Consider the following 24,638-nt stretch of genomic DNA (forward strand, 5'->3'; position numbering starts at 1 on the left):
TGGCGACAATTGCTTTCTGCATGTCGCTGGCTCAGATTCCCGTGGTCACGATGGGGGTGGCGAGCGGCCTGGCATGGTGTCATGCTTCGGACTTACAGGCGGAGATGACGACACCAGCAGGTTGCGAGTGGCAAAGGGAAGTGGCAAAGGGAAGTGGAGGAGCAAGAACCACCAATGTGCTGGGATGGACTCGGCCGAACAGATGAGGCAAATGCAGGAAAATGCAGGAAAATGTAGACAAATGCAGGCAAGACCAATGCAGACGAGACAAGTGCCAGGACCAGAGTCGCCAGAGGGAGGCTGGAGAGCAGTGGGCTGGAGCAGATGGGTGTGGATGCGCTTGTGCCTGGGCCGACAAGGAGAGGGGGGAACGAGAGCGGGCGGGGGGAGGCAATAAATGCAAGATTCCGGTCACGAAGGCGGGCGATACTGACTCGCGCATTGGGGCCGTGCGCCCCCCGGAGTTGTACTCGCAAGATAAGACCAGAGCGCTTTGCGCCCCCGCGGCAGGTGGGCGACAAAGAGTGCGACGCAGGCGGGCTGTGTCCATTTCGCAGCCTTCGGCAGCCGCCAGCAGCAGCGGGACGAAGTGCCCTGGCAAGGACATGGGCCGTCTGCTGTCTGGTCGTGGTCCACCGAGCAGGCAAGCAGGCAGGAGAGGAGGAAGGGGGGGGGCTCGTACGCCAAGGCTGTCGGCAGACGGTGTTGCAATCGCACTGCTCGTTGCTCAGCCAGGCATGCCTGCCGTGCCTGCGGCGATTCCGGAGCTCGAGACGGCCGGGCATCGGTCGGGCATCGGCCACGACGCACACGCTGCCAGGCATCGATGCACAGAGGGCGCGCGAGGGAAGCAGCGCAGGACGCATGGCTGATCGATGGATGTTGTTGAAGAGGGTTGCATTGAAATGCCATGGGAGGGCGATTCCTTGGAGGGTGATATCATTGAAAAGCGGTTGATCGACAGCGGCTGCATCAGAAAATGGATACATCTATATTACTGGTCCTGCTCAACGGCAATGACTACCTCCATCGATTGCACATTGCGCATCGCACATCGTACATCGCACATCCCCGATTTTCCCACACCCTCGGCCGGCGCCGCTGCCCAAGTGTGTCGGCGGCGGCCTTGTTCGGCACGCGCGCCCCACGCCCAACAAGGACGCACGCTTGTGCTGCCTGCCCGCCGGCCCCGTGATCGGTCATCCCAGCCAGCCGTACCCCCGACCAATCCCGGTTTCGTCCGAGGCCCTGTTCCGCCGAGGCGTGTCCAGCCCATTCCTGGAGGGGCCAGGCGAAGGGCCAGGCGAAGGGCCAGGCGAGGGCCGGTCGACGCAGCCGCAACCCAAACTCTATTGCTGGCTGGCAGTCGGCCGAGGTGTGTTGTCCTTGGCTGGAGCGAGTTTCTGGTGCAGAACATCAGGTTCGGCGGCGCTGGGCTGGGCTGGGCTGGGCTGGGCTGTCGGGGACAGGGTCGCTCTCTGCAGGCACGCGTCCGTTGTTGCCGCGGCGCTGGTGATCGCATTTGGTGCGAGGCTGTTTTGGGCTCGGATTGCTGTTGCGTCACAGCGCGTGCTGCCGGACGCTGCGTTTGTGGATGTGTTTCGTGCCTTGCTGATTGCTTGAGATTGGGGTTGAGATTGGAGTGAGATTGGGGTTGAGATTGTGGTTGAGATTGGGATCGAGACTGAGACTCGCATTGGCAGCCTCGATCCGTCTCTGGCGATCTCGATTCCAGTCTCAGAGATCGCCCTATAGTGCCACAGTGCCGCTGTGTGTGGGCACTGCCCCATTCCAGAGCCCCCTTGTGCCTGCTCTGGTGACCAGCGGGGGGCGCGATTCCCCCTTGCCTTCAAAGCCCCCCTCCGCTGTGCACCCACCATCCTGGTGCAACCGCCCTCGGCTTCCTTACCGGCCATGCAAGCCGGTGGGGTCGGAGCTGCAACGAAGGACTCTCCCGAGGACGCAGGCGTGCTTCCGCTGGCAAGCCGGAGGAAAGCCGATGGAAGGCGCAAGGACGGAGGAAGAGGCTGGCTCTTGCGTCGCAGATGGCGCGCATGTCGGCTTTGCGAGCGGGTCATGCCCTTTCGCCGCTTCATCCCCAGCCAGCCCCCGATCTCCATGGCGAGAGGCCACCGGCAAAAAGCAGCAAGACCAGCAGCAGCCGACAAAGCAGCAAGACCAGCAGCAGCCATGTTGGCGCCTGCAAAAGCCGCAAGCGGCACCTCCCACGCCGATCATGTGGGCAGCTTCCCCCAGTTGCCCCAGTAGGCCGATCTCGAGATAGCAGCGACCCATTGCGAGCCGGAAAGATATCGCCGCTCCACGGCGCTGTCGATGCTGCTGGGCAAGTTGTCCCATGACATGAAACAGACGGCACGCAGAACCACCCGCCGGCGCCGCCTGCTTGTGTAAAAACCGCTCCCACCCAGCCAGGCCCCACTGGCCGGGGATATCGAGCACTGGCCAATGCCGAGGATCTGCCCGACCGAGAGCAGCGAGCAGTGAGCACGCCAAGTACTCTGCTGCCTGGTCTGCACTTGGCTGCTCCTATCGACCTTGCTGCTTTGCCAGCATGGCCGAGCCAATGTCCCACGCAGGTCAGCCGGCCACATCGCTCGCCCGCCCGTCCGGCTGTCCACATCCCACACACTTGCACCATTCGCCCATCTATCACTCGCTGGGGGCTCTGCCCTTGATCAGTTGTCCGGCTCGTCCTCGCCATCTGCACACCACTCGCAGGCACCACTCGCAGGCACCACTCGCAGGCACCACTCGCAGGCACCACTCGCGCCGTCTCGACTGGCGGCCGTGCGAGTGGTGCAGAGGTGATGGTGTTATCTTGGTTGCGTCGCTGTCGCATATCCGGCCTCGTTACGATTGCGCTGCTGGCCCTGCGCCGCCATCGCCTGGCAGCTCGTCATCGCCACGGCCCCTGGCTCTGACACGCGAGGAGGCGCAATATTCGGACTCTGCGTTCTTGGGCGGCTCCGTGACGTCACCGCGGGAAATGGGGGTTAGTCCCGTTGGCCATGGCAATGGCGCCGGTGATGACGCCGATGTCGATGCTGGTGCTGCTGGTGGTGGTGCTGCTGGTGGTGCTGGTGGTGCTGGTGCTGCTGATGGTGGCGGCTGCTTTCGAGATCGATTGGTTTCGCACAGCACACCAGCCGCTCTGCACAGCCGACCCTTCCCCGCTTTCCCAATTCGACAATCGCCAAATCGCATCAGGGTCCGTCGCTGTCATGCCCTGCTGTTCGCTCTCTCCTCTCCCCCCTCGAAGGAGTGTGCGAGCCGAATCGGGCCACCGGCTCATCCCCGTCCTCGCATCGGCAGCAAACTCTACTCTGCTGCTCAGCTCTCCGTCCAAGGCAGGGACGACTGACCCCCTCATTCCCAACACGATGGACCCTGGGGATAGCCACAGCCGCTCCCAGCGGCAACAAGGCCTGCTCAGGCAGTACTCTCTGGATCACACCAAGCACGATCCCCCGGCTCCAATCGATGTCGACGAGGGGCAGGCGCCATGTCCCGCCAAGCCAGACATGGTCATGAGTTCCGCCCATAGAGTGCTCTCGGGCAACTGGCTGGCTGGCTGGCTGGCTGGCTGGCTGGCTGGTGTAGCATATGAGACCAGGGTTGTATTTGTGCATCTCGGAGCAGCGCAGTTGCGGTCATGCATAGTCATCCAGGCCACGGCTGGTCTGCTTTTGGAGGCGAGAGGAGGGACATGTTTTGTCGTCCTTGTGGTTGTGGTTGTGGTTGTGGTTGTGGTTGTGGTTGTGGTTGTGGTTGTGGTTGTGGTTGTGGTTGTGGTTGTGGTTGTGGGAATGGGGCAGGATCCCCTCCTCTCGGCCTTACAGCGTTCGGTCATACGATGCGGTTCTTGATCATCATGAAGCGGTCTATCTTGTCGAGTTTGGCGTCCTCGAGCGATGCGGGTGGCTTGTCCTTTGCGTGGTGGCTCTCGCCAGCGCCTTCGCCGCTGGTTTTCGAGACATCTTTGCCAGAGTCGGGTTCGGGATGGGGCTTCCGTCGGCTCAGGTCCAGGACCTCAAAGTTTGGCACGGGATCAGGCACACCCCGGCCCTTGGCCGTGAGCTCGAGGATGCGAGACCGAGCAACAGACGCCAGGATGTACCCGACGCTCAGTTTGGCCACCACCAGTCTGCGAAATGGGGTAGAGACCGGAAGCAGCGAGAGTACGCAGATGGATGCATATCAGCGATAGACAGGCTTTCTGCGACGCAAAGAGCCGCAGTGGTCTACCCACGGCCTTTCTGCCGGAAAAAAGGCTTCCACTCCGGGCGAGCCTCACACTTACAGCCCATACACGGCAAGTCCATAGAGGACGTAGGCCGTGCCATCTTCAATATCCTGCCAACGATAGCGCTCCGGAATCGAGTTGAGAAAGCCAAGGAGGTCATCTTGCGTGCGCGGAATGGCCGCAAAGAATCGCCCAACACTGGCGGTCTCGAACTCGGAGACGATTTCGCCCATTTCCAAGGCCTGGATCGATATTCGGACGACCACGCACGCCAGCGGGATCGAGACAAAGCCTATTCTTCGGGCGACAAAGGGGGATTGATCCGGAACCTGCCGATGCCAAGCAAGGTGGGATGGTGCCCGATTAGTTTGCCCGTTTGCGGAAACAGGAGGTACGTTATCCACTGGGTTCGGGGTGCTTCGACTATGACTGCTTCGACTATGCATGCTCGACTATGCATGCTCGACTATCCATGCGGAAAGTCGTGGATTGTTGCGCAAGTAGGGTGACGAAATAGGGCTGAGAGGAGGATCAAAGAGTAGTCCAACTCCCACACAGCGCATGCTGTGGAGCAGAGCACAAAGGACACCACAAGACACATCGCAGATGTTTCGGTACACTCATAAAGTCGATCGAGACGTAGGAGTAGTAGTCTCGAAGCAGATATAAAGCCGCCAGACCGCAAGCATAGCCAAGAACACTTTAGCAGCGCCCCAAGGGCGACACAGACGCACCATGGTCGTTTTCAGACGAACGCCCATCAGATCGCGGAACAGGCTGTCCCTGAACTCCTGATAGACTTGCGGTTTTGTGTGGTTGAACTTGGTGATGAAGGCATGCTTGAGATTGTCAACCAGAATCTCGGTTCCCATGACGAAAAACACGGGCGTGGCCAAGGTCTCGATGAGCTTGTAGGTCGGCGACGATACCAACACAGCCAGCCGAGAGACCATGACAGCCAGGTCTTGGATGTTGGCGGGAAAGCGCAGCTCCAGCGACTGATACAAAGCCAGGGGCGAGATCTGGTACAAGTAGCCAATGACCGTGTCCATGCTGCCGTCTCCAGAGATTTCCACAAAGTTGAGAACCGTGATCATGCACAGGAACGCGGACAACTGAAATCGCTCGACCATGTCTGCGGACCCAAGGGTACCATTCCAAGCGCGGGGCCATCAGATCGATATACAAAGGAACAGAAAACCCACGATCCACATCCACATTCGCATGCACATTCGCATGCACATCCGCATCTGCGTGCGTGGTGGCAGTTGTGCATTCGGAATGCGGTTGGTATACCACAGTCGCTTGCCAGGGGGGTTCCGTTGTCTTACCTCCACTAGCCAGCTGGAAGAGATTCTCTCGCTCGAATCGCTTAAACACGTGGCTCTTGATTTCGCTAAAGTGGTTGCTGAGGAGCAGCGTCAGCAGTGCGTTGGAGAATGAGTTGATGGCCACGTTGAGGGTCATGACTTCGTAAAAGAGGATGATTGAATGCACATAGACATAGACCATGGCGATGCAAAAGTGGGGGATCCGCCCCCAGTAGCGATGGCGCGTGAAGCTCTCATTGAGCCGTTCGTTGGACTGCCGCTTGACGGTCGAGAACAGCGAGTCCAGGATATCGTGGCCGAACGCGCTACAGAGCTTGTCGCAGATCTACCACACCGAGAGCAAAAGTGATGTGATTTAGGACAGATGCCCACAGCCATTAGCTCCTCGGTTGCAGATGCCTAATGATATCTATTGAGGCTGCTTCGAGCTTTCAATGCACGATCCAAGTCGGGCGAGGGGAGGGACGCCATCAATCCGCCAAGCGCCAAATGCCGACATCGCACCGGCGCTTCTTTGCATCGAGCACGACCCACCTCCAGGGAGCTGAAAATGAAGTAGAGCTTGATGACGGACTGTCCGCGGATCGAATGGTATGCATATGACGTGTCGGTGTACTGCAGTGCGTAGCAGCATATAAATATGATGATGCCTTTGAGCAGGTCGATGGTGCGCACGCCCTTCATGGGCTTGCCGCTGTCCCAGGAGCGATGAGAGGGAGAGAGAGAGACAAGGGCCATCAGCACTGCGTTCCAACAAATATCTGCCAAGGGTGAGCCAGCTCGCACCGGGTGCTCGAGTCTCGACCACCACGAGACGCACGAGCCAGCCCGGGGAGCAGCCGACGCAAATTCTCTCCAAGGCAGCTCCGCCTACCAAAAGACAATGCTCTTCAGGAGGGAGCCGACCGAGATAAGGATGCGGACGGGCAGCACCGTGAACAGATACAGGAATGAATCTAGACAAATAAAGTAGCCAAGCAACATGAGCTGGAGCCATCAGAAGCCGGATGGTTAGGACACGGGCATGCTCAACACGTCGCTTCGCTGTCGCTGTCGCTCTGCCCCTCTGAGCATCATCATTATGCTGCACAATTTGCAGAGCATTCAGCTTGGCTCAAAGTCCAAAACCAACGACCGCACCTTCTCCAGCTCATAGGGAACCCGAAGAAAGTTCTGCACTCGTTCGCGCTTGCGCTCGTCGACGTGCTCTGCCTGTGCGGGGAAGAGCTCCAGATGCCAGTAGCTTTGAAGGTCGCGGGAGGCCAACGACAGCTCGGTAATCTCAGGATCCGGCGGGTCGGCGAATGGCTGGCTGCTATTCAAAAGAGGCTCGGATACGGGGCGTTGTATCGGCGGCAACGACGCCAGTGAGGCTGCCAGCGGTGCCGACGTGGACTCGGAAGGCGGCTTGTTTTCGGGCACAGGCTCGCTTGCTGATGTGAGGCTGCCGTCGATCCCCTTCGACCGAGGATCGGCTGGTGGAAGCGGCAGCGGCGGGACGGCTTGCGGTTGTGTATGCGACGGCAGGGGGTCAGAGGACGACGATAGCGACGGGACGAGCTGATCGGCGTGTGAGTCGATTGAGGCATGTGAGTGCGCCGCCGATAAGAGTCCGTCGGTGCTATATGCAGTTTCCATATCGGCGGGTGCAGGTGGTATAACTTGGATGGCGGCAGGAGTGCCCCAGGCTGGGTCTGGAAGGGCAACAGCGGCGATGGCGCCGAGAAAAGGCCGATGGGTCCGGAGGATGCGCGTTTGGGCGAGGAGGTCCAGAGGGTCGCCAGCGACTTTTTTTTGGGGGGGGGGCATCCGATTTGGCAAAACGAGATTGGCGGGCTGAAGCGTTGCAGGCCGGCCAGACAGAACCATGATTCGCTGGGGCTGCGCCCTGGCCCGCCTGGATCGATGCTGGTTTCCACTCAGATACCCTGCTGCGGCCGTGAAAATACATGCATTCGAGGCCAAGCACAGGCCGCTGGCGCTGTCGACCTTGACATGATTCCTCGCTGCTTCAGAGCGGGCTGTGGCTGTGGAGGAGAGCCCTTGGCGACACCACACGCCGTGACTGCCGATCCAATCCCAGATCCAATCCCAGATCCAATCTCAGATCCAATCTCAGATCCAGTGCCATATGCCTTGGCAATCTTGGTTGCTGCACGTGTTGCATGGCCGGCTGGCAGGACGAGCCAAAGGAGCCACACGCCGCACTGCTCGGCAGGTTGGTGCGTTGGATTCAGGCAACAGAGAGGGCGATGGCGAAATGCGGCAGAGACTGGCACTATGAAAAAAAAGCTGACGTGTAAATTACGCGTTGGCCAATACTTCCCTCGCAAATCCCCCACCGGACTCAGCATAACAAGGAAAAACACGTCTTCTCGCGTTTTGTTTTGCCTTGGGGGTCGCGTCTGGCCACTGAAGCGACCGCGACGGGCTCGGGTCACCCGCATTTCTCCTTGTTCGTCCAGGTTGCTGGCTCCCTGGGTGTCCCCGAACCCGCACTGCCACATCCCGTGGAGCCCTCGGCCAATGGGCTGCTTCCGTTCACGTGACATGGCATCCGAGTCATCCCGGCTTTTCACTGTCTTCCGCGACTCGTTCACTGTCCATGACCCCCGGCTGCTTTCCTGACTCATCTGTGTTCATGGGTCATCAGAGCCTTCGGACTTGGACAAAAACCGGGCATTTCCGCCCCCAGTTGCTTCGTCAATCTCCTCTTGATCCTTTCTCCCCTCGACCTTCTCATCCGACTCTAATCATGAGTTCAGCCGCTCAACCATCTGGGCACGATCACCCAAGGCATACTCCATATCCAATATCATCGACCAGGGTACCATCCTCGATAAATAGGGCTCACGATGGGCTTCCCAAGAACAGATCCATCTGTCGTTGTCGCAAGTGTAGCACCGATTCGCAAGGCTTCAGGATTGTCTCCAGAACGACCTACTACGACCACTTCTATCGCTATGGCTTTCCACCTGGAGTCCCCCCTGTTCACATGTACTCGCTCAAAGATCCTCAAGAAAACACAGCTGGCCATCTTTCTTCGTTCCCTCACCGTCCTATTACAAGCATATGCGAAAATAACCCCAATTTGCGAACTTCGCCGACATTTCATCCCCCAGTGTTGGTGGTAGATGAACTGCGACCACATGGGATAACATCGCAGCGACCTTCATTGGGTAAGACTGAGCACCTGATATCACATTCTCGCTAAATTTTTGTGTGCGTCACGGTTTCAGTCTTGAGCAATAATCAGTGATCTGTGCTTGGACGCTGCCAGAGCTCACTACGAAATGACCAATACACTCTCGATTTGTCCGACTTTGTTTCTTCATCCTTGGCCTGGCCCAAAGGCTCACCCCGCGCATTTGAGCACGAGAGCATGGATATCCAAACAGGAGCATCTATTCAGCAATGCACCCAAGACAACGAAGGCCCTGCTCCAGCTCAATTTGAACGCTGCCCTTCGTGGTCGCCAAGCATGTGGGCATCGCGGGACTCTGAAGAAGCGTCCATGTACTACGAAGACTCTGAAGACTCTTCGATAGACTCAGAAGACACCACTTCAAGCTCACCGAGAGAATTCGATGACATTTCGGGTGAGATATCAACGTCACCCAGCCTGATCGTATCGTCGAATCTTCCTGGTCTTGCTTCAGAGTCCGGTTGACTCATATAAATGCCACGGTTCACCTTCCAGGACAGTATCCGGATAGCTTCCTCGGCCACTTTCGACTGCTTGAAATGAATGAAGATGATGAAGAAACTGGTGACGAAGAGCCCCGCATATCAGATGGTGAGTCAAATTCAAAGGACAGATAGCAATCCGATGTAGCATCCGAATTGATGTATTCACCCGCGGCTTTCCCCCAGATATCCCGCCCTTCTATTCGCAGCTGGTCAAGGTGTTGACCGAGTGCAATGTTACCGACAAAGCCATCAAATCTGTCCTTAATCATTGCAACAAATTCCAAGGATTGTCATTACCAGCTGCACCCAGTCTGTACAAGATCCAAAAGATCATTTGTTGCGAGTGGAACGAGTATCTTCAGAGGCTTCCCTGCTGCCCAAACAGCTGCATGGGATTCGACATCAATGATAACCAGAGTCGAATATGCACGTTTTGTGGAGAGGATGCTTATGCGACGGTGAACGAAAAACTTCTGAATGGCGGCATTCAACCACAACTGAGGCCGATTCAGACCTACAAGTATTTCGATTTTGTTCAGATACTTCAGACACTCTACCGAAATCCAACTATGGCAGAGTTGATGATGTACAGAGCAAACAGAGCGAGCGAACCAGGTACTTTCCACCCGTATTATTTCCCAATACTATATTGCTATATGGTGCTCTGAACTCACCAAATCTGAATCTTCAGGCATCATGAACGACATATTCGATGCCGAATATTACCAGCACCTTTGTAGTCGCTCAATGTTCCAGCAGCCCACCGACGTTGCTCTCGGGCTGCATTTTGATGTCTTCAATATCAATCAGAGGTACGCCCGCTCTCTGTTTCAAAATCAGATTATAACCACAGCTGACCTTTGTATCTGGTGTAGGCAAAGCCATCAATCGTGGGGCTTCATCTTGATCAACTTCAATCTTCCACCTGCTCTGCGCTACAAAAAGGAAAATCTCATTACGGTCTTGCTTACGCCTGGTCCACGATCGCCTCGTGACTTTGATACATTTTTGAAGCCGTTTTTCGAAGATATGAAGAGACTTGAGACCGGTGCGTAAGCCCCTCTGGTGTGGATCACTTGGTCACTCCACATAATCCTCGCGAGAGCACGCTGCTGACGGAGCAATGTCTCTCGCTCCCAGGTGTTGAGGCGATAAGGGTCGACAAAAATGGCGTGGAACATTCTTTCACTCTCCGAGGTCACTTGCTGTACTGCCAGAGTGACATGCCCGGATCCAACAAATTCGGTAAATTTTCTGGGCACACCGCCACGAAGGGCTGTCGTCTCTGCGAAATAACGGCCACGAGGGCCGGGGGTGCCATGTGCTTCTATGAGCGTGACACTCCCAGTCCATACCGCACCGAAGAGAGTCTGAACAGAATATGGGAGGCCATCGATCAAGACGGCATGCCCCGAAACGGTACGTTAACGAGACGAGTCAGGGCGTTGTTTTCGACTCCGATGTTAACATTAACTATGTTGATCAGGGATCGTGGGGCGACCAGGTGTAACTCAACTTGAGTCCATCGAGCTCAGCTTCTGTCTTCCTCTCGATCTGATGCATGTGATCTCGAACATCGGTCCACTCATGATGGAGATTTGGAATGGAACGCGGAAGGCTCCCTCATCCTCAAGTTTGGACCAAAAGATCACGTCCAAGTGCCTGAAAAAGATCGGAAGATGGATCAGCGAAGGCAGGATTCAGATTCCAACAGGCTTTGGTGCCTCTTGTCGGGACCCTGTCTCATACAAAAGCTTCAAAACCGAAGAATGGAAGAATTGGATTATCATGTACTCCCTACCTCTGCTCAATGCGGCGGGCTTTCCACTAGAACACTTGTAAGCTCTTGATATTGTACCCTGCTCGAACCGGGGCCCGTCCTACGGTCGATGAGATACTTGATTCGAATTGATCCTAACAGTGATGCTATTGTGCCTAGATTGGGATGGAGGCGCTTTGTCTATGCCCTTCGATTGATGCTGCTTCCCCAGTTGAATGTTGCTCAATGCAATCAGATCGAGAGAAATCTTCAGAGGTTCCAGGAGTACTACACAGAGCAAGTAGCACGAGACAGCAGTCCCTTCACTTGAGGATGTTGGGCAGCTCACTAATTCTCAATATCTAACCACGTATACTCGAAATGTATTCACCAGGTCAATCGCAAATCTCCCAGAGTCACTCGAACCTCCTCCAGACAGAGCTCCAGACCTGTCTGGACTTCGTTTGATGAAAACCTACGTGCATCAGCTCCAACACTTGCCCAGGTGCATCCGATTGTTTGGACCCTTGGTATATCAATGGCAGTTTGAAATGGAAAGAACCTGTGGTCGCCTGAAGCTCATCGGGCGATCGAAGGTCCATCCAGTGGACAATATGGCCAATCGGCTCGTCCTCCAAAGCTCTCTGAGCGGTCCAAGCATTGCTCCGAACTTGACCTTGAGAGGAACATCCAGGTTGGGCGAAGACCCTGGGATATGGCCATCCTCCTTTGCAAACAATGGGCGGGCCTCGAATCAAGATAGCCGCGGAACCTTGTCTGGCCAGCAACAAAAGCTGAAACTACCTTCTGAACAAGTCGCGAAGCTAAAGAGCGCTTATGCCAGGACGATTTCTGCCAATTCCTCATACGGCTATCGTGAAGCCTTGCAATATGTCCATTCACTTTGGGATCAGAATTCGGACACTTGCTCCAAACACACCAAGATGGACGCGGGGGAACTACATGTCATATCTCAATCACATCGGATGAGCACGGCACATCATCGGATGAACTCTGTTGTGAAGGTAAGGCATTCGGCAGCGCGCGATAGCGAAGCCTCATATGAGCTAATGCATTCTGAATCTACAGGTTTGGACCAATATGCCCGATGCATCAGCAAGCAATCACCCATATTCTTCTGTCCGCTTCTATCAAGTCCAATATTTCATCAGCCACTCCTTTGATGGAGAAACAACAAACTGGGCATACTGTGTGATTCCAAAGATCAACATCAGATATGGAGATGACAGTTCAGGATACCGCCCATGCAAAGAGTGTGCTACCTTTCACCTCGACAGCATGGAGTCAACGAATCATATCTTTGTCCCAGTCGATACAATCGTTTCTACTGTCGGATACTTCGAGATGGAAGGCGGTGGGTACAGCTTTGCTGCAATTGGAGAGGCAAAGTCAGGCTGATACTTATATCAACCATTCCAGGTGGCTTTTATATTATCGAGCAAGATCCTCCGATTTGACAAGTCGATGCAAATGTCGCAGGTAGTTGGGCCAAAAAGTGCTTGAGGCCGCTTGATGACGAAGGGAGTTTGTCCGAACTTGACCCATAGTGACCATATCAGTGTAATGACAGGTCAAGTCGGAAGGTTTGGAATATAAATATCCCCCCGACCACCGCTTCCTGCCCGCTTCCGTCGTCAGGCTCAAGTCAATACTCCCCTCAGGCCCTCTCTATCCTAACTTCCTCGGCGGGCCCATGAGCCGATCGATGACATAGGTGCCGTTAAACGCATGCATATTGAGGATGAGCCGCATCATGAATATGTCTCTAATGTTTTTAACTCTAACGCTTCCTCTTTCACTATCTTGAATATGTCTCGAATGTAGGAAGCCATCCAAATCCAAGTAAGTCCCTTCATGACGATTGAGTATCATCTGAGAGAGCTCGAAGGCGACGCTTCAACTAACCGCATCGCTCATTCCCTCCAGATATCCTCGCCCCCATGGGACATTATCTTGATTATTATCATTTCGGGTTTGTTATCACTTGCGTTTTTACTGAACACGGCATATCATACCGCATTCTGTTTGCGACTCTGAGGTTAAACTGGCTGGTGGAGCAGTGACCACCGCGGGTTTGACCTAATCCTGGACTAGTTAGAACGGCCGAGGATTGCCCCAGGAGTTCACGGTGCCGCCCAACGGCGGTCGGAACTGGGGTGTCCGAAAGGCAGTTCTCAGAACGGGTCATGGTGAGGGAGAATGAGGATATGAGAGGTTCGGGGCCGGGAGAAACCGGGGCGGAGGGGTCCCGGAACGGAGCGGGACGGAGCGGGACGGCAAGCGAATGCCAAATCGGGCCAGAGCACGTGTGGGAAGCAACGCTGTTGATTGGCTAGCGAGCAGTCCCAAAATGGCATCGTTCGGACGAGGCTGCACCAGACTGTCGGCACACACGTGACTCATTCTGTGTCTTAATGTGCCTGCTGACCAGGTCCCGAGCCGAACACAGCCACTGTAGAGGGGTCACGTCCTATTTTTTTCATCGTGTGGAATTGTGAATGCGCCGCGACCCGCAGCGACAATGAACAACCGATGCCGCTGGTGGGTGCCCTGCTGTGGATGCCGCTGGTGGAGGAGCTGGATCCGCGATGTTGCCGGCAACGTGCAGCAGGCCACGTTGAGCGGCTCCCTGGGCCGCAAGGATTGCCTGCCTTGCTGTTACTGCCCGCAGCGATCTGCGCCAATCACCCCTCGGCCGTCACATCGGCAACAGGATCGGTGTACAGCGCCAGCCACGGGCGCTGTTTGGCCCAGCACATGTCGCCGTGTCCGCGCCCACGAAGCGCGTCCCCAGCAGCGCTGTCCGCGACTGGACCGGTGCCGTCGCACACGCCCTCGCGCCGAACGCGTCCGCCAGCGCGTTTCACTCAACCGTCGCACCCACAGCGCGACAAGCACCGGCCAGACGCGACCAAGGCACAAGGCAGGGGAAAGCGAGGCGGCAGCGAGGGCCGGCCGTGCTGGACTGCCTGTGTTGCTGTGTAGACAGAGAGCCCTCTCGCTGCAGCGGGGACCCACCGAGAGCGGCCTGACGCCGTCGCTCGGGGGGCCTTCACCAGGCGTTCGCGGCCAAGGCCCTTTTCTCCTGCTTTGGCTCCTCCTGGGCTCGCTTGGACTGGCGTTCTTGGGCATCGCTTGCTTCGTCAACCGCCTTCTCCTCCTCCTCTCCCTCCATCGCGAGCCGTGGTGGTCGCAGCCCGACTCTGTGGATCCGTCCAAACCTCCCAGGCGCCTTAGACACATTCGCAGAGCAACCCCGTTCGATCCAATACTGCAGCCATGTCGGGTAAGGATCCCGGCCATGCAGTTTTAATACTCGTCGTTCACGGACCGTTTTCTTGGAGGAACGGATGTCATTTTTCAGGAGTCGCCGCCCCGTCCTGCCGAGAGCCAGCATCGCTCCTCCTGGTTTGGCTGCGATGCGAGACAGCGGGGCAATCGGCGGCAGGCCTCTCAATGCAGCCAGCAAGTCTGAACCAGATGCCGACTTGTCTCGGCTGCTCTGGGATCTCTGCCACCTCTCTTGCGTCCGTCGTCCGACTCTGCTCTCCTTGGCCCTCGTCTTCCACGCAATGTGCTCCCTGTTGCTCAGGACGACCGGAATTCCACCCAAACTGATACATTCTCTCGATGCGACCGCAGCCCAAAGCAGCACTTGTTCGAGCATCGGTGTCTCGGCACCCAATACATGCATGGCAAACGGAAACTGTGTGTATTGCTACGCCGCCACCCCAGGAACGTCGTCAAGCGGCTTCACTGCAGGATGTAACGACATCAACAGCGCCGGGGCGTGCACCAGTCTCCAGTACCGTACGTATCTACAGTTACCATGATCTTGGACAGCCGGGCGGGCTGTGGGATTACGGGTTTGCTGTGTTGCCGCCCAATCCGGCCACACCGCTTTTTGAGCCAAGAGTCCGAGAGCTCGTTCAGCAAGCCGGGGGGGGGCCTCTGGTTGCTAACTAGACTGGTCTCTGTGTCGCTTTGCTTGCCTCAACCATGTGCCATCGGCCCATCGAACATATGGCGGACAAACCCGTATGGGCTTGTGGAATCTGCAGTGCCGCCGACTCTGGAGAACGACCCCAAGTCGCTCCAGACCATGTGCTCGGCGGATGGCTCAAACTGCATCCAGTTCTCCAACAGCACTTCGAGCTGCAGCTTCAACAAGGGATGCCAGAAAGGTAAGCCGTTCGTCCGCTGAGCAGCGAGAGAATCGACCGCCACAATGTCAATTTGCCCCCCCCCATTTCTCACACGGTGTCTATGACTTGCTTTCCAGGCCAGGGATCCTGCTACATCTGTGATGCCGTTTGCCAGAGCACCCTTGCGAACAACAAATGGTGTCAGGGTAGGTGGATGCAACAGTCAAAAGCTTGCCGATGGATAGCTGTTGGATTGATCAGCACACACTCACGTTTCTCTATCGATCCGCTCTATCGATCCGCTCCATCGACCCAACATACTCCATGCCTTCCGCAACTGCTGTCCTCTTCGCGAAGCTCTTTCGTCTATTGCGCCGCTCCCGACCACGAGCTCGGTTCAGACAAGCAACTCTCTGCTGACTCTGGTCCTGCCAATCTGCCTCGGAGCCGTCGTCCTCATTGGCGCCATCTTTGGCTGGATCTACACCAAGCAAACCCGCAAGAGAAACCTGAGCTACAATATGACCAACCGCCGCAAGTCTATCTTGGCCATCCTCCCCTCGTCCCGGGCAGCTACGGTCTCTGCTGGTGGCCAGCCGCCGGCGCAACAGCAGTACCGCAAGCGACAGAGCTTCTTTGGCGCTGCTGCTCGACTCTCGGGCTTCCCGCTGCCTCCCAGCGACGCTGTTGTCAAGCCCGACAACGATATCCAGCGCACCGATAGCCAGCGCATGCGAGGTCCTCGTGATGCCGCCTTCCGATCCTATGCCAGCATTGTCAGTGACATCAACGAAACCCCCGAGCCGCCTGCGTCTCGTCGGGGCAAGGCAAAGCCGCTGCCCAACCGCCCGATCTCGCAGCTCTTTGGCGACAAGGGCCGCCGTCTCTCGTTCCTCGCCAGCGCCAAGACCAAGCCCACGGACATTGAGATGGCTGAGGAGCCTGTGCCCAAGCTGCCCTCCCTGGCGCGCAAGCACAACGAACAGCTCTCCAAGATCACCGAGGAGACAGAGCAGCCCGAGCCCGTGGACATCTTCTCGGACAAGCACTCAATCGAACCCGAGGGAAGCCCCTTTGCGGACACCCACTCGGTCAGCGTTGGAAAGGACAATGTCTTTTCGGACTCGCATGCCGTCAGCGGACAGAAGCTTGCCAAGAAGCCGTCAGTTGCATCGTACACCTCCCCCTCGCTACCACCCCTGTCGATTAGCACCACCATTACTCTGCCTAGAACCGGCGGCAACTCGAACAGCGACAGCTTTGGCGATTTTCTCAGTACTGTGGGTGAGGAGGCTCCTCCGCCTATGCCCGCTATGCCCACGGTACGGCCTGCGCTGAAGCAGACCTCGCAGTCGCAGTTGAAAACCACTACCCAGACGACCAAGGCCACCCACCAACCGGTGCAGCCGCTCCTGACGACCGCCAACATGAAGGTCACGGTGCCGACGGCCAAGTCTACCCATGACGACACTGGGTCCGTTGTCTCCAGCGTCTCGCGCCGGTCGATCGTCTCCAGCTCAAATATTGTGGTTGCCTCGGGAAACAACAGCTCGCTCTCGCGCAAGACCTCTGTTCCTTCGACCAAGATCATGGTCGTCTCTGCTGAGAAGCCCGAACGGGACTCTTGAACGGGCATCGTGGCATGAGATGTGCGACCTTTGTCTACCTCCCCTCTACTTGCTTCACTCCCCCCCCCTCGCTCTGCTTGCCCATGTTCCTGGGCCCACAACTGGCCTGTTTTTGTTATTATTCTGTTTGTTCGTTTTGTTTAGGGCTTCGAAATTGTTTTGAACTGAGCCGTTGGCAGTCACACCGAGGAGTCATGGTCCGAGACACTGCCCCAGACTCCCTCCCCCTCCCTTCCACAGCCGTGGCGGCGGTTGTCTCTCTGGTGCCAAGAGCCTGCTCCCAACACGGATTGTCTGACGACCATAACAATGAAACGGGGACACCTTGCGCTTGTTGTTTTTATTTTTGAATTGAAATACACATACATCGATCATCCACATTAGCCGTCTGTCCCGTGGAAGCAGGAGGCCAGGGGGACAGAGATATGGCAATGCTTGTGGATTGGCACGGAGTGGACATGGAGAGCAAGCCATGGGTTTTGGAGAGCGAGCCATCTCCGCCATGAGCCGAGCGCGCCCCCGGTCTTGGGCGGCTGGTGGCTGTTGCTCGCCGGGGTGCCTTGGATCCTGCCTGCACCTTCCCCGTTGGGTGTCCATCTTCTGTCGACCGATCTATTGGCAGCACCCAACCACGCACGCCCGTCTTCGCCAGCAGCCTTGCGAGCCTCCCACATCGTCTCCCATGCCCGCTGCACTCCCAAGACCAGCCCGCATCGAATGGTATTTTGACTTCATTTCGCCATACTCGTACCTGCAGTTCCATGTGCTCAAGCGCAAGGGCCTGTTCCAAGCCGGCACCGGCTGCGAGGTGATCCTGAAGCCCATCGTCTTTGGCGGCTTGCTCGACCACTGGAAGCAGCGGGGCCCCGCCGAGATCCCGCCAAAGCGAGTGTGGACCTACCGACTGTGTCAGTGGCTCGCATACGAGCACCAGATTCCCCTGACGATGCCAAGCACCCACCCATTCAACTCGCTCCCGCTCCTGCGACTCTGCGTCTTCCTGGGACCCACGCCCGAGACGGTCGAGCGCCTGTTCCAGTTTGTTTGGCGAGACGGGTATACCCCGACCGAGCCGCAGCATCAGGCTCGCTGGGCGGATCTCTTGTGCGAGATGCAGGTGGCCTCGCCCGAGCTGATCCATCAGGACTCGGTCAAGATCCGACTCCGGCAGAACTTTGACGACGCCGTTGGACTGCAGCTCTTTGGGGTGCCCTCTGCCGTTGTGCATCACCACCCCGGTCGCAACACCAACATCGACGACAAGAGCGACAACAAGAGCGAGGGCAGCGCCGTCGTTCCGCCAAAGGTGTTTTTCGGGTTTGATGCCACGACGATGATGCTGGCCTATCTCGCCGGCGATTCGTTCTTTGTGGGCCCCGAGAGTCCAGACGACAGCGAGCGACTCGATCGACTGCCGCAGGCGCATCGCAAGGGCGTGGCCAAGCTCTGATGGTGATGGGGGCTTCCCTGTGGGCTCGGGATGTCATGTCTGTCTGTGGCTCTGGGTCTGAGGTCCACTCCAGACCAGGGGGAAAGTCATCTCCTTCAAAATACAGTCAATCCAACCCGCCCACTCTCATCAGCACACCGAGTGGCAACAGGGCTCGACTCGACTCGATTCGCAGTAATTACGGCGTTTTTATTCCGGGAAACTTTGGGTGTGAGCCCCTGGGGCTTTCCGGACGAGAGCAGCACCATACATACGAGGAGCGCCGAATAGAACGATAGACAGATAGAAAGACGACGACGGGAGGCGGACACAGTCAAAGAAAAAGGACAGAGGAGCATTACGTGATCGGCATTTTCAGCTTATCATAGGAAAACTCAGACATCTACGGAGCAGTCAGGACGTCGACAGGGTTTGGGTTTTTGGTTTTGGGGCGGGGTTGGGACCGACGACTGTGAGCGGAGGGAGCGCGCACACATCAGGGGGAGGAGTCGGCCCCAGCCAGCATCATAATCATGATTGCTTTAGGCGGAAGCCTTGGCCTTGGCCTCGGCGGCCTCAGCCTCCTCGAAGGCAATGACATCGCGCTTGGCCTTCTCGGGGTTGGTCATCTGAATGATGACAAAGCCAATGAACATGAAGATGGTGGTGGGGATGAAGGCGATCCAGGTGGACTGGGGAGCACCGTTGGTGTTGTTGGCGGGGACGACGGCGGTGATCAGGGCAGAGATAAGAGGGCCAATGGCGGCAGAGAAACGACCGCAGATACCAAAGACGGAGAAGAAGAGGTAGGCCTTGCTGGGGGGGATAAGATCGGAGAGGTAGGTGTTCTGGTAAGCCCAGAAGGGAGCCTGGAAGAAGCCGAGGAGGGAGTTCTCGATGTAGAACTCGATGGCGGTCTTGTAGCCGATGCCGGGGGCCCAGATACCGACGACACCCCAGATGCTGACAAGGAGGGCAACCAAGTTGGTGACCTGGAACATGCGCTTGGTGGGGACCTTGAAGTGGTTGCCGACCCACCAGAAGACAATGCAACCCAAGACGGAGGTTCCGGCCTGGGCAAAGGTGTACAGGTTGTTGGTGAGGGTGTTGAAGGAGACAAAGTTGTTCTGGAGGTTGCCGACGAGGATACCCATGGTGGCGTTGCCATCAGCAAAGAAGAAGAAGCCGATGATGTAGAGCCAGGCCTGGGGGAGACGTCTCCAGAGCTTGACGGCGTGGCCAAACTCGCGGTAGCCGAGGGCGGCGATGTTGACATCCTTGGGGACGGGGGGACCGGGGCGGGGCTTGTTGAGGACGATCCAGGGCAGGGCAAAGACGAGCCAGTAGGAGATCAGGAAGAGCAGAATCCAGTTGTTGGTGACGAGGGAGGTCGGGTCGCCGGCAAGAATGTTGGCGGTGGGGTTGGCGGCGAAGATGAGACCGAAGGTCAGGACGGCGGGGACAAAGTAGCCGATGTTGGACCAGAGGGTCGAGATCATAGAGATACGGGAGCGCTGGAAGGCAATCTCGTTGTAGATGGACTCCTCCGAGTCACCACGCTCGATGGCAGCGCGGACTTCGGGCATGGCAGGGGCGAGACGGGGGAACAGGGCAAAGAAGTAGACAAGGGAGCCGGAGTAGGCGATCTGCTGGACACCCTGGAGGAAGAAGTGGAACCAGACAGTGCTCATGGGGGTGGTGTAGGGAAGGGCTGGCGGGGCAGATCAGGGTTGGTTAGTTGCGAGGAACCGGAGCAGCGCGACGCGAGGCAACGCATGAGCGACATGCGGCATGCACAATGCAGCATGCAATGTAGCGAGCAGTGCCAAAGGATGCCAGTGGATGCCATGGACACGCGAGGGGAACAGCAGGCGCACTTACGATCAGCAGAGCTACCGGGGAAACGGTAGAACATGAAGGCGGCTTGGGCAATCAGAGACAGGAAGGTGAAGAAGATCAAGAGGTTGCGGCCGTACATGGCGTAGTCACCATAACCAGAGATACTGATGAAGATGAAGGCAGCGAACAGGGAGGTGACGGACTGCTGGATCAGCACAAAGGTGGTGGTAGGCATGCCACCGCCGACGGGCAGGTTGCAGTCGGTGGAGTCGGCGGTACAGGCACCACCGCCGTTGGAGGGCGAGCGACGGGCATCGTTCTGGTAGAGCTGGACGATGGAGGCGATCCAGCCGTTCTGGACACCGGCGTCGCCGTTGTAGAAGAGGTAGTAGGACCAGAGCTCGGCCCTGGAGACAACGGGGTGGTCGGTGTTGATGTGGTCTTCGCTGACGTGGCCTTCGACTTGCTTGGCACCCATGGTTGCGGGGACGAGGAGGGGGAGGCAGAAGGTGGAAGGAAAGCTGCAAAGGGGGAAGGAGGGGGCATCGGCAGCGCGGTTATATAGCGAGGGGCGAGGCAAATTTGACTGGAGCGGCCGGCTGAGGCATTCGCCGGAGCATCGGGGCGGCAGCAAGGGGCGGCCGTGGGGCGATCGGCGGCCTTGCGAGGGCAAACAGCCGACGCCCAAGCACACACATGCCCAAAGGCGATGTACTCGCCCCTTCTTTGCGCCGCGACCGCGGCCGTCAGGCGGGCGGGCTTCGGCTTGTGCGCAGGCCGCGTGAGGGGTGGGGGCGGGCGGCAGCGACAGTGTCCGCTGTGTGTGCGCAGTGCGGCGGGCCCGCGCCTGAGAGGCATCCCCGCAAAATATTTGGTGCACACACGCGACACCGTTGTGCGACGGCTGGGCCGGCCGCGTCGAGGCGATCGGCGAGCGCGACGCGCACAGAGACGCCGGCGCGCACGGGCAAGCAAGGGCAAGCAAAGGCAAGCAAGGGCCAGCAAGGGCAAGCAAAGGCAAGCAAGGGCAGGAGCAAGCACACACACAACCACATGCCGCACAAGCCAGCACAAGCAAGCACAAGCACATGCTGCACTCGGACTGTACAGAACACACCGGCGCGCCAGTGACACACGGTGAAGCATCTTCTGTCGGCTGAGCGCCGTCACACGCAAAAGGAAAAGGCTTGCTCGGCGGATGACACAGCACAGCTCGACAGAACACAGGCAACAGCAGTCAACAGGGACTGCAGCTCACCGACGAAATACACCGACAGTACACACCAACAAGCACACCGACAATCCACATCGACAGCACACATCGACAAAACACACCAGCACAGCACGGCCCCCGCCTCACACAGCCGCCAGAGGGACAAACAAAGAGGAAAGGCCGCCGCACAGCACCACTTTCTTGCCCGCCACGCAGCCCACCGCCGTCGCACCGTCTTGTTTTCGTGTGTTGCCCCCCATGCTTGCTCTTGTCGGCTGTGTCACCGAAGCCACGGCGCCATGGGCCCCTGTCCCCGCCGCCTTGCTGTGGCTGGCTGTCCACTCCCGCGCAGCCGTCTGGCTTGCCTGCCATGTCGCGCCCTGCCGGTCTTGTGAGTGGTTCCCTCCCTGGCGCTGGCGCGGGCTGTCAGGCGAGCCGGTCATGTGTGCGACGGGATCGGGCGACCTCAGCTGCATTGTCGCTGCCCCTGTGGGCCCCTGTGCATTCCTGTGCGAGGCGTCGGCTCTCTGTCCTTGCCTCTTGTTGTTTCTGTGCTTCCAAAACACCAGCACAAGAGGCTCAGCCGCGGACCAATCAGCAGCGTGCTCAGGATCAAAGGGCCAGCCAACCACGGCAGCCCCAGTCGAGCCGAAGCCAGCTCGCGTGCTTCGGCTCGGCATCCGGTCCATGCTCCTGTCAGCATCCTGGTTGGCATCCTGGTTGGCATCCTGGTTGGCATCCTGGTTGGCATCTGGCAGCAACACTGGCAGCAACACTGGCAGCCTGGCACACATGTGCAGGCCGACATGCAAACATGCAAACATGCCGTCACCGCCAAACAAGCTCGCCCAGCCATCCAACCACCCAACTGACCTTCAGCCCCAGAACCGGCGACACACCAACCAGCCGCCGCGCCGTCGCTCCCCTGGCTGGCTGTCTGCGAGTGGGTGTGCATCGGTGGCGTCCAAACACCCATGTTCATGGCAGCCAACACTGCGGGTGTGTTCGTGGCTGTGGGTGCCTGTTGCTTCCAGCCCAGCCCAGTCCAGTCCAGCATCGTGTCCCCCTGGGATCGCTGGCTGCTCAGCTCGGTTGAGTTCGGTTCTGCTCTGCTTTGGCCCGTGTGCTGCCTGATCCATCATGCTCTCGCCCTTATCTATGCCATCGGTCCCCAACGCCATCCAGGAGACATCCAGGCGACATCCACCCCCCGTCCCTCTCCGACTCATCCTGCCAGCCATCGGTGTCGCTGCTCCTCACTCAGCCGTCGCGGCTTGGTAACCCGATCACAAAAACCTTCTCTCGCCGCCAGCCGGCTGTTGTGTTGCGAACAAGTCCCCACCTGGCTTGTTCGGCCTCGCCGCCCCGTTTCGCTCGCTCGTGCAGCATGGTGACCGTCGGCTGTCAGTCAAGTCGCAGCCCACGGCAAAGGGCGCCAAAGTATATTGGAGTGCCCGAATCATGCTCCTAGAGCTCCTTCTTCTCCTCCTCCTCCTCCTTGGGAACAGGGAGCTCGCCGCTGTCGGCAATCTCGATGGGGGTCTTGGGGCGGTCGCCTGCATCGCACCATCGTCCGTTAGCGCCAGCGGCTGCAGTCCCTCGGATCCAATACCCCGCTCCGGCCGTGCACAGCAATTCCCGCTACCTTCCCGCCACCTCCAAACCCGAAACGGAACCAAGCTCAATCGCGCTGCTCTGCAAAATGGATACATACTGGGGCCGGTAGGAGTGTTCTCGATCTCTGTATCAGCGAAACAGCAAATTGCGACAGGAATTGTCCAATCAGAGGCTGTCCTCATGCCAGTCCGGCTCAAACCAACACTGCAGGCATGTCGCGCATGGACATGGATCCAGAGGCAGAGGCAGAGGCAGAGGCAGAGGCAGAGGCAGAGGCAGAGGCAGAGGCAGAGGCAGAGGCAGAGGCAGAGGCAGAGGCAGAGGCAGAGGCAGAGGCAGAGGCAGAGGCAGATACGTACTGGTAACAATGTCCATGCCCTTCAGAATCTTGCCAAAGACAACGTGGCGGCCGTCGAGCCACGGAGTTGAGACAGTGGTGATGAAGAACTGGGAGCCGTTGGTGTCTGTAGCGCCGCGGCATGGGAAAAGTCGACCGCCAAGGCGCGCCATGAAGCAACGAAGACGCAGCGACGAAGCGGATCAGAAAAGGAGCAGGCCTCCGTTTTCCCATGACCAGTGCTCTAACGCCGACACCCAGAATACGGACACAGACAAATGAGCAGAATAGGCCAGAGGCACCACCGCCTGTGCTCGGCCACCGACAGCATCGCCCTCTAGTCTGGCTCTTACCCTTGCCAGCATTGGCCATGGAGAGAATGCCGGGACCGGTGTGGCGGAGCTTGAAGTTCTCATCAGCGAACTTGTTGCCATAGATCGACTTGCCGCCAGTACCGTCGCCGCGGGTAAAGTCGCCGCCCTGGATCATAAAGTTCTGCAGCAGGCACGAGCAAGAGTACACAGACCCGTTAGCTGCACAGCAGACCGCCGTATTTCTGGCTCTGAGCCAGCACCAGCACCAGCACCAGCACCAGCACCAGCACCAGCACCAGCACCAGCACCAGCACCAGCACCAGCACCAGCACCAGCACCAGCACCAGCACCAGCACCAGCACCAGCACCAGCACCAGCACCAGCACATAGCCTCTTCACCGATCGCCGCCGGCGTTGGGTCGCTAGATCGCTCCGATCACCTCTTGTAGTTCCTCAACGCCCCCTCCCTCTCTCCAGAGCCGATCTCATCCCCGAGCATCCAAGAATCTTAGCTCCTCGTCGCGGCGTCCATCCGTCACATCGCTTTGGGGGCACTGCCAGCTGATCGCAGCCGCAGGGGCTGCTCGCCTTTTGATCTCCCATCCAAACACCCCCCCCCAGCCAACTCAGCAGTGAGCGCTTACCTTGATGACACGGTGGAACTTGGATCCCTTGTAGCCAAAGCCCTTCTCGCCGGTGGCCAGAGCTCGGAAGTTCTCGACGGTCTTGGGAACCGTGGCGCCATAGAGACCAATCTCGATGCGGCCGAGGCTCTCGTCTCCTTGCTTAATGTCAAAGTAGACAATGTTGGTGACGACGGGGCCCTTGGCCGCAACGACCGCGTTCTGGTCGAGGCAGCCGAGCAGGAGCAGGAGGGCCAGGGGGACACAAACGAATGCGACAATTGCGAAAGGCATGCGGGCCATAATGAGTGCTTTCTTGGTGCGGCGACGAGGCGGCGGGCGTTAAAAGCAAAAAGCAGATGCGCTCGAGGGGGTGTGCCGATCGGGTCGCCGCCGAAGGGCGAGGGGGCGCCTGGTGCGGCGGCCGG

General features: G+C 58.0%; 6 protein-coding genes across 6 annotated transcripts; 2 read left to right on the forward strand and 4 right to left on the reverse strand.

Annotated features, from left to right (window-relative positions):
* Nucleotides 1-1,560: 1,560 nt before the first annotated feature.
* BJ171DRAFT_474121 (uncharacterized protein) lies at nucleotides 1,561-2,192 on the reverse strand (the record flags this gene model as incomplete). The annotated part of the gene is made up of 2 exons (XM_053108729.1): nucleotides 1,561-1,716; nucleotides 1,878-2,192. 2 exons carry the CDS (start codon nucleotides 2,190-2,192, stop codon nucleotides 1,561-1,563), a joined length of 471 nt encoding a protein of 156 aa, XP_052967706.1.
* Nucleotides 2,193-3,692: 1,500 nt separating this feature from the next.
* BJ171DRAFT_500987 (eukaryotic membrane protein family-domain-containing protein) lies at nucleotides 3,693-7,348 on the reverse strand. Its single transcript, XM_053110627.1, has 7 exons — nucleotides 6,736-7,348; nucleotides 6,470-6,582; nucleotides 6,130-6,289; nucleotides 5,596-5,920; nucleotides 4,999-5,399; nucleotides 4,322-4,593; nucleotides 3,693-4,165 (listed from the first exon to the last, which is right to left on the reverse strand). Exons 1-7 carry the CDS (start codon nucleotides 7,231-7,233, stop codon nucleotides 3,868-3,870), a joined length of 2,067 nt encoding a protein of 688 aa, XP_052967707.1. The 5' UTR covers nucleotides 7,234-7,348; the 3' UTR covers nucleotides 3,693-3,867.
* A 7,504-nt stretch (nucleotides 7,349-14,852) lies between these two features.
* On the forward strand, nucleotides 14,853-17,218 carry BJ171DRAFT_501017 (uncharacterized protein). The gene is made up of 3 exons (XM_053110628.1): nucleotides 14,853-15,249; nucleotides 15,348-15,416; nucleotides 15,568-17,218. Exons 1-3 carry the CDS (start codon nucleotides 14,895-14,897, stop codon nucleotides 16,836-16,838), a joined length of 1,695 nt encoding a protein of 564 aa, XP_052967708.1. The 5' UTR covers nucleotides 14,853-14,894; the 3' UTR covers nucleotides 16,839-17,218.
* A 146-nt stretch (nucleotides 17,219-17,364) lies between these two features.
* BJ171DRAFT_501018 (thioredoxin-like protein) lies at nucleotides 17,365-18,440 on the forward strand. Its single transcript, XM_053110629.1, has one exon. It carries the CDS (start codon nucleotides 17,521-17,523, stop codon nucleotides 18,286-18,288), a length of 768 nt encoding a protein of 255 aa, XP_052967709.1. The 5' UTR covers nucleotides 17,365-17,520; the 3' UTR covers nucleotides 18,289-18,440.
* Nucleotides 18,441-18,456: 16 nt separating this feature from the next.
* Nucleotides 18,457-20,631, reverse strand: BJ171DRAFT_598295 (autophagy-related protein 22-like protein). The gene is made up of 2 exons (XM_053114831.1): nucleotides 20,149-20,631; nucleotides 18,457-19,978 (listed from the first exon to the last, which is right to left on the reverse strand). The coding sequence occupies exons 1-2, from the start codon at nucleotides 20,582-20,584 to the stop codon at nucleotides 18,810-18,812; spliced, it is 1,605 nt and encodes a 534-aa protein (XP_052967710.1). The 5' UTR covers nucleotides 20,585-20,631; the 3' UTR covers nucleotides 18,457-18,809.
* Nucleotides 20,632-22,721: 2,090 nt separating this feature from the next.
* BJ171DRAFT_501021 (cyclophilin B precursor) lies at nucleotides 22,722-24,582 on the reverse strand. Its single transcript, XM_053110630.1, has 5 exons — nucleotides 24,232-24,582; nucleotides 23,627-23,768; nucleotides 23,296-23,400; nucleotides 23,034-23,060; nucleotides 22,722-22,875 (listed from the first exon to the last, which is right to left on the reverse strand). The coding sequence occupies exons 1-5, from the start codon at nucleotides 24,511-24,513 to the stop codon at nucleotides 22,787-22,789; spliced, it is 645 nt and encodes a 214-aa protein (XP_052967711.1). The 5' UTR covers nucleotides 24,514-24,582; the 3' UTR covers nucleotides 22,722-22,786.
* Nucleotides 24,583-24,638: the final 56 nt, after the last annotated feature.

Source organism: Polychytrium aggregatum (genome assembly GCF_025602895.1).
Source record: "Polychytrium aggregatum strain JEL109 chromosome Unknown BJ171scaffold_14, whole genome shotgun sequence".
Taxonomy (NCBI): Eukaryota; Fungi; Chytridiomycota; class Chytridiomycetes; order Polychytriales; genus Polychytrium; species Polychytrium aggregatum.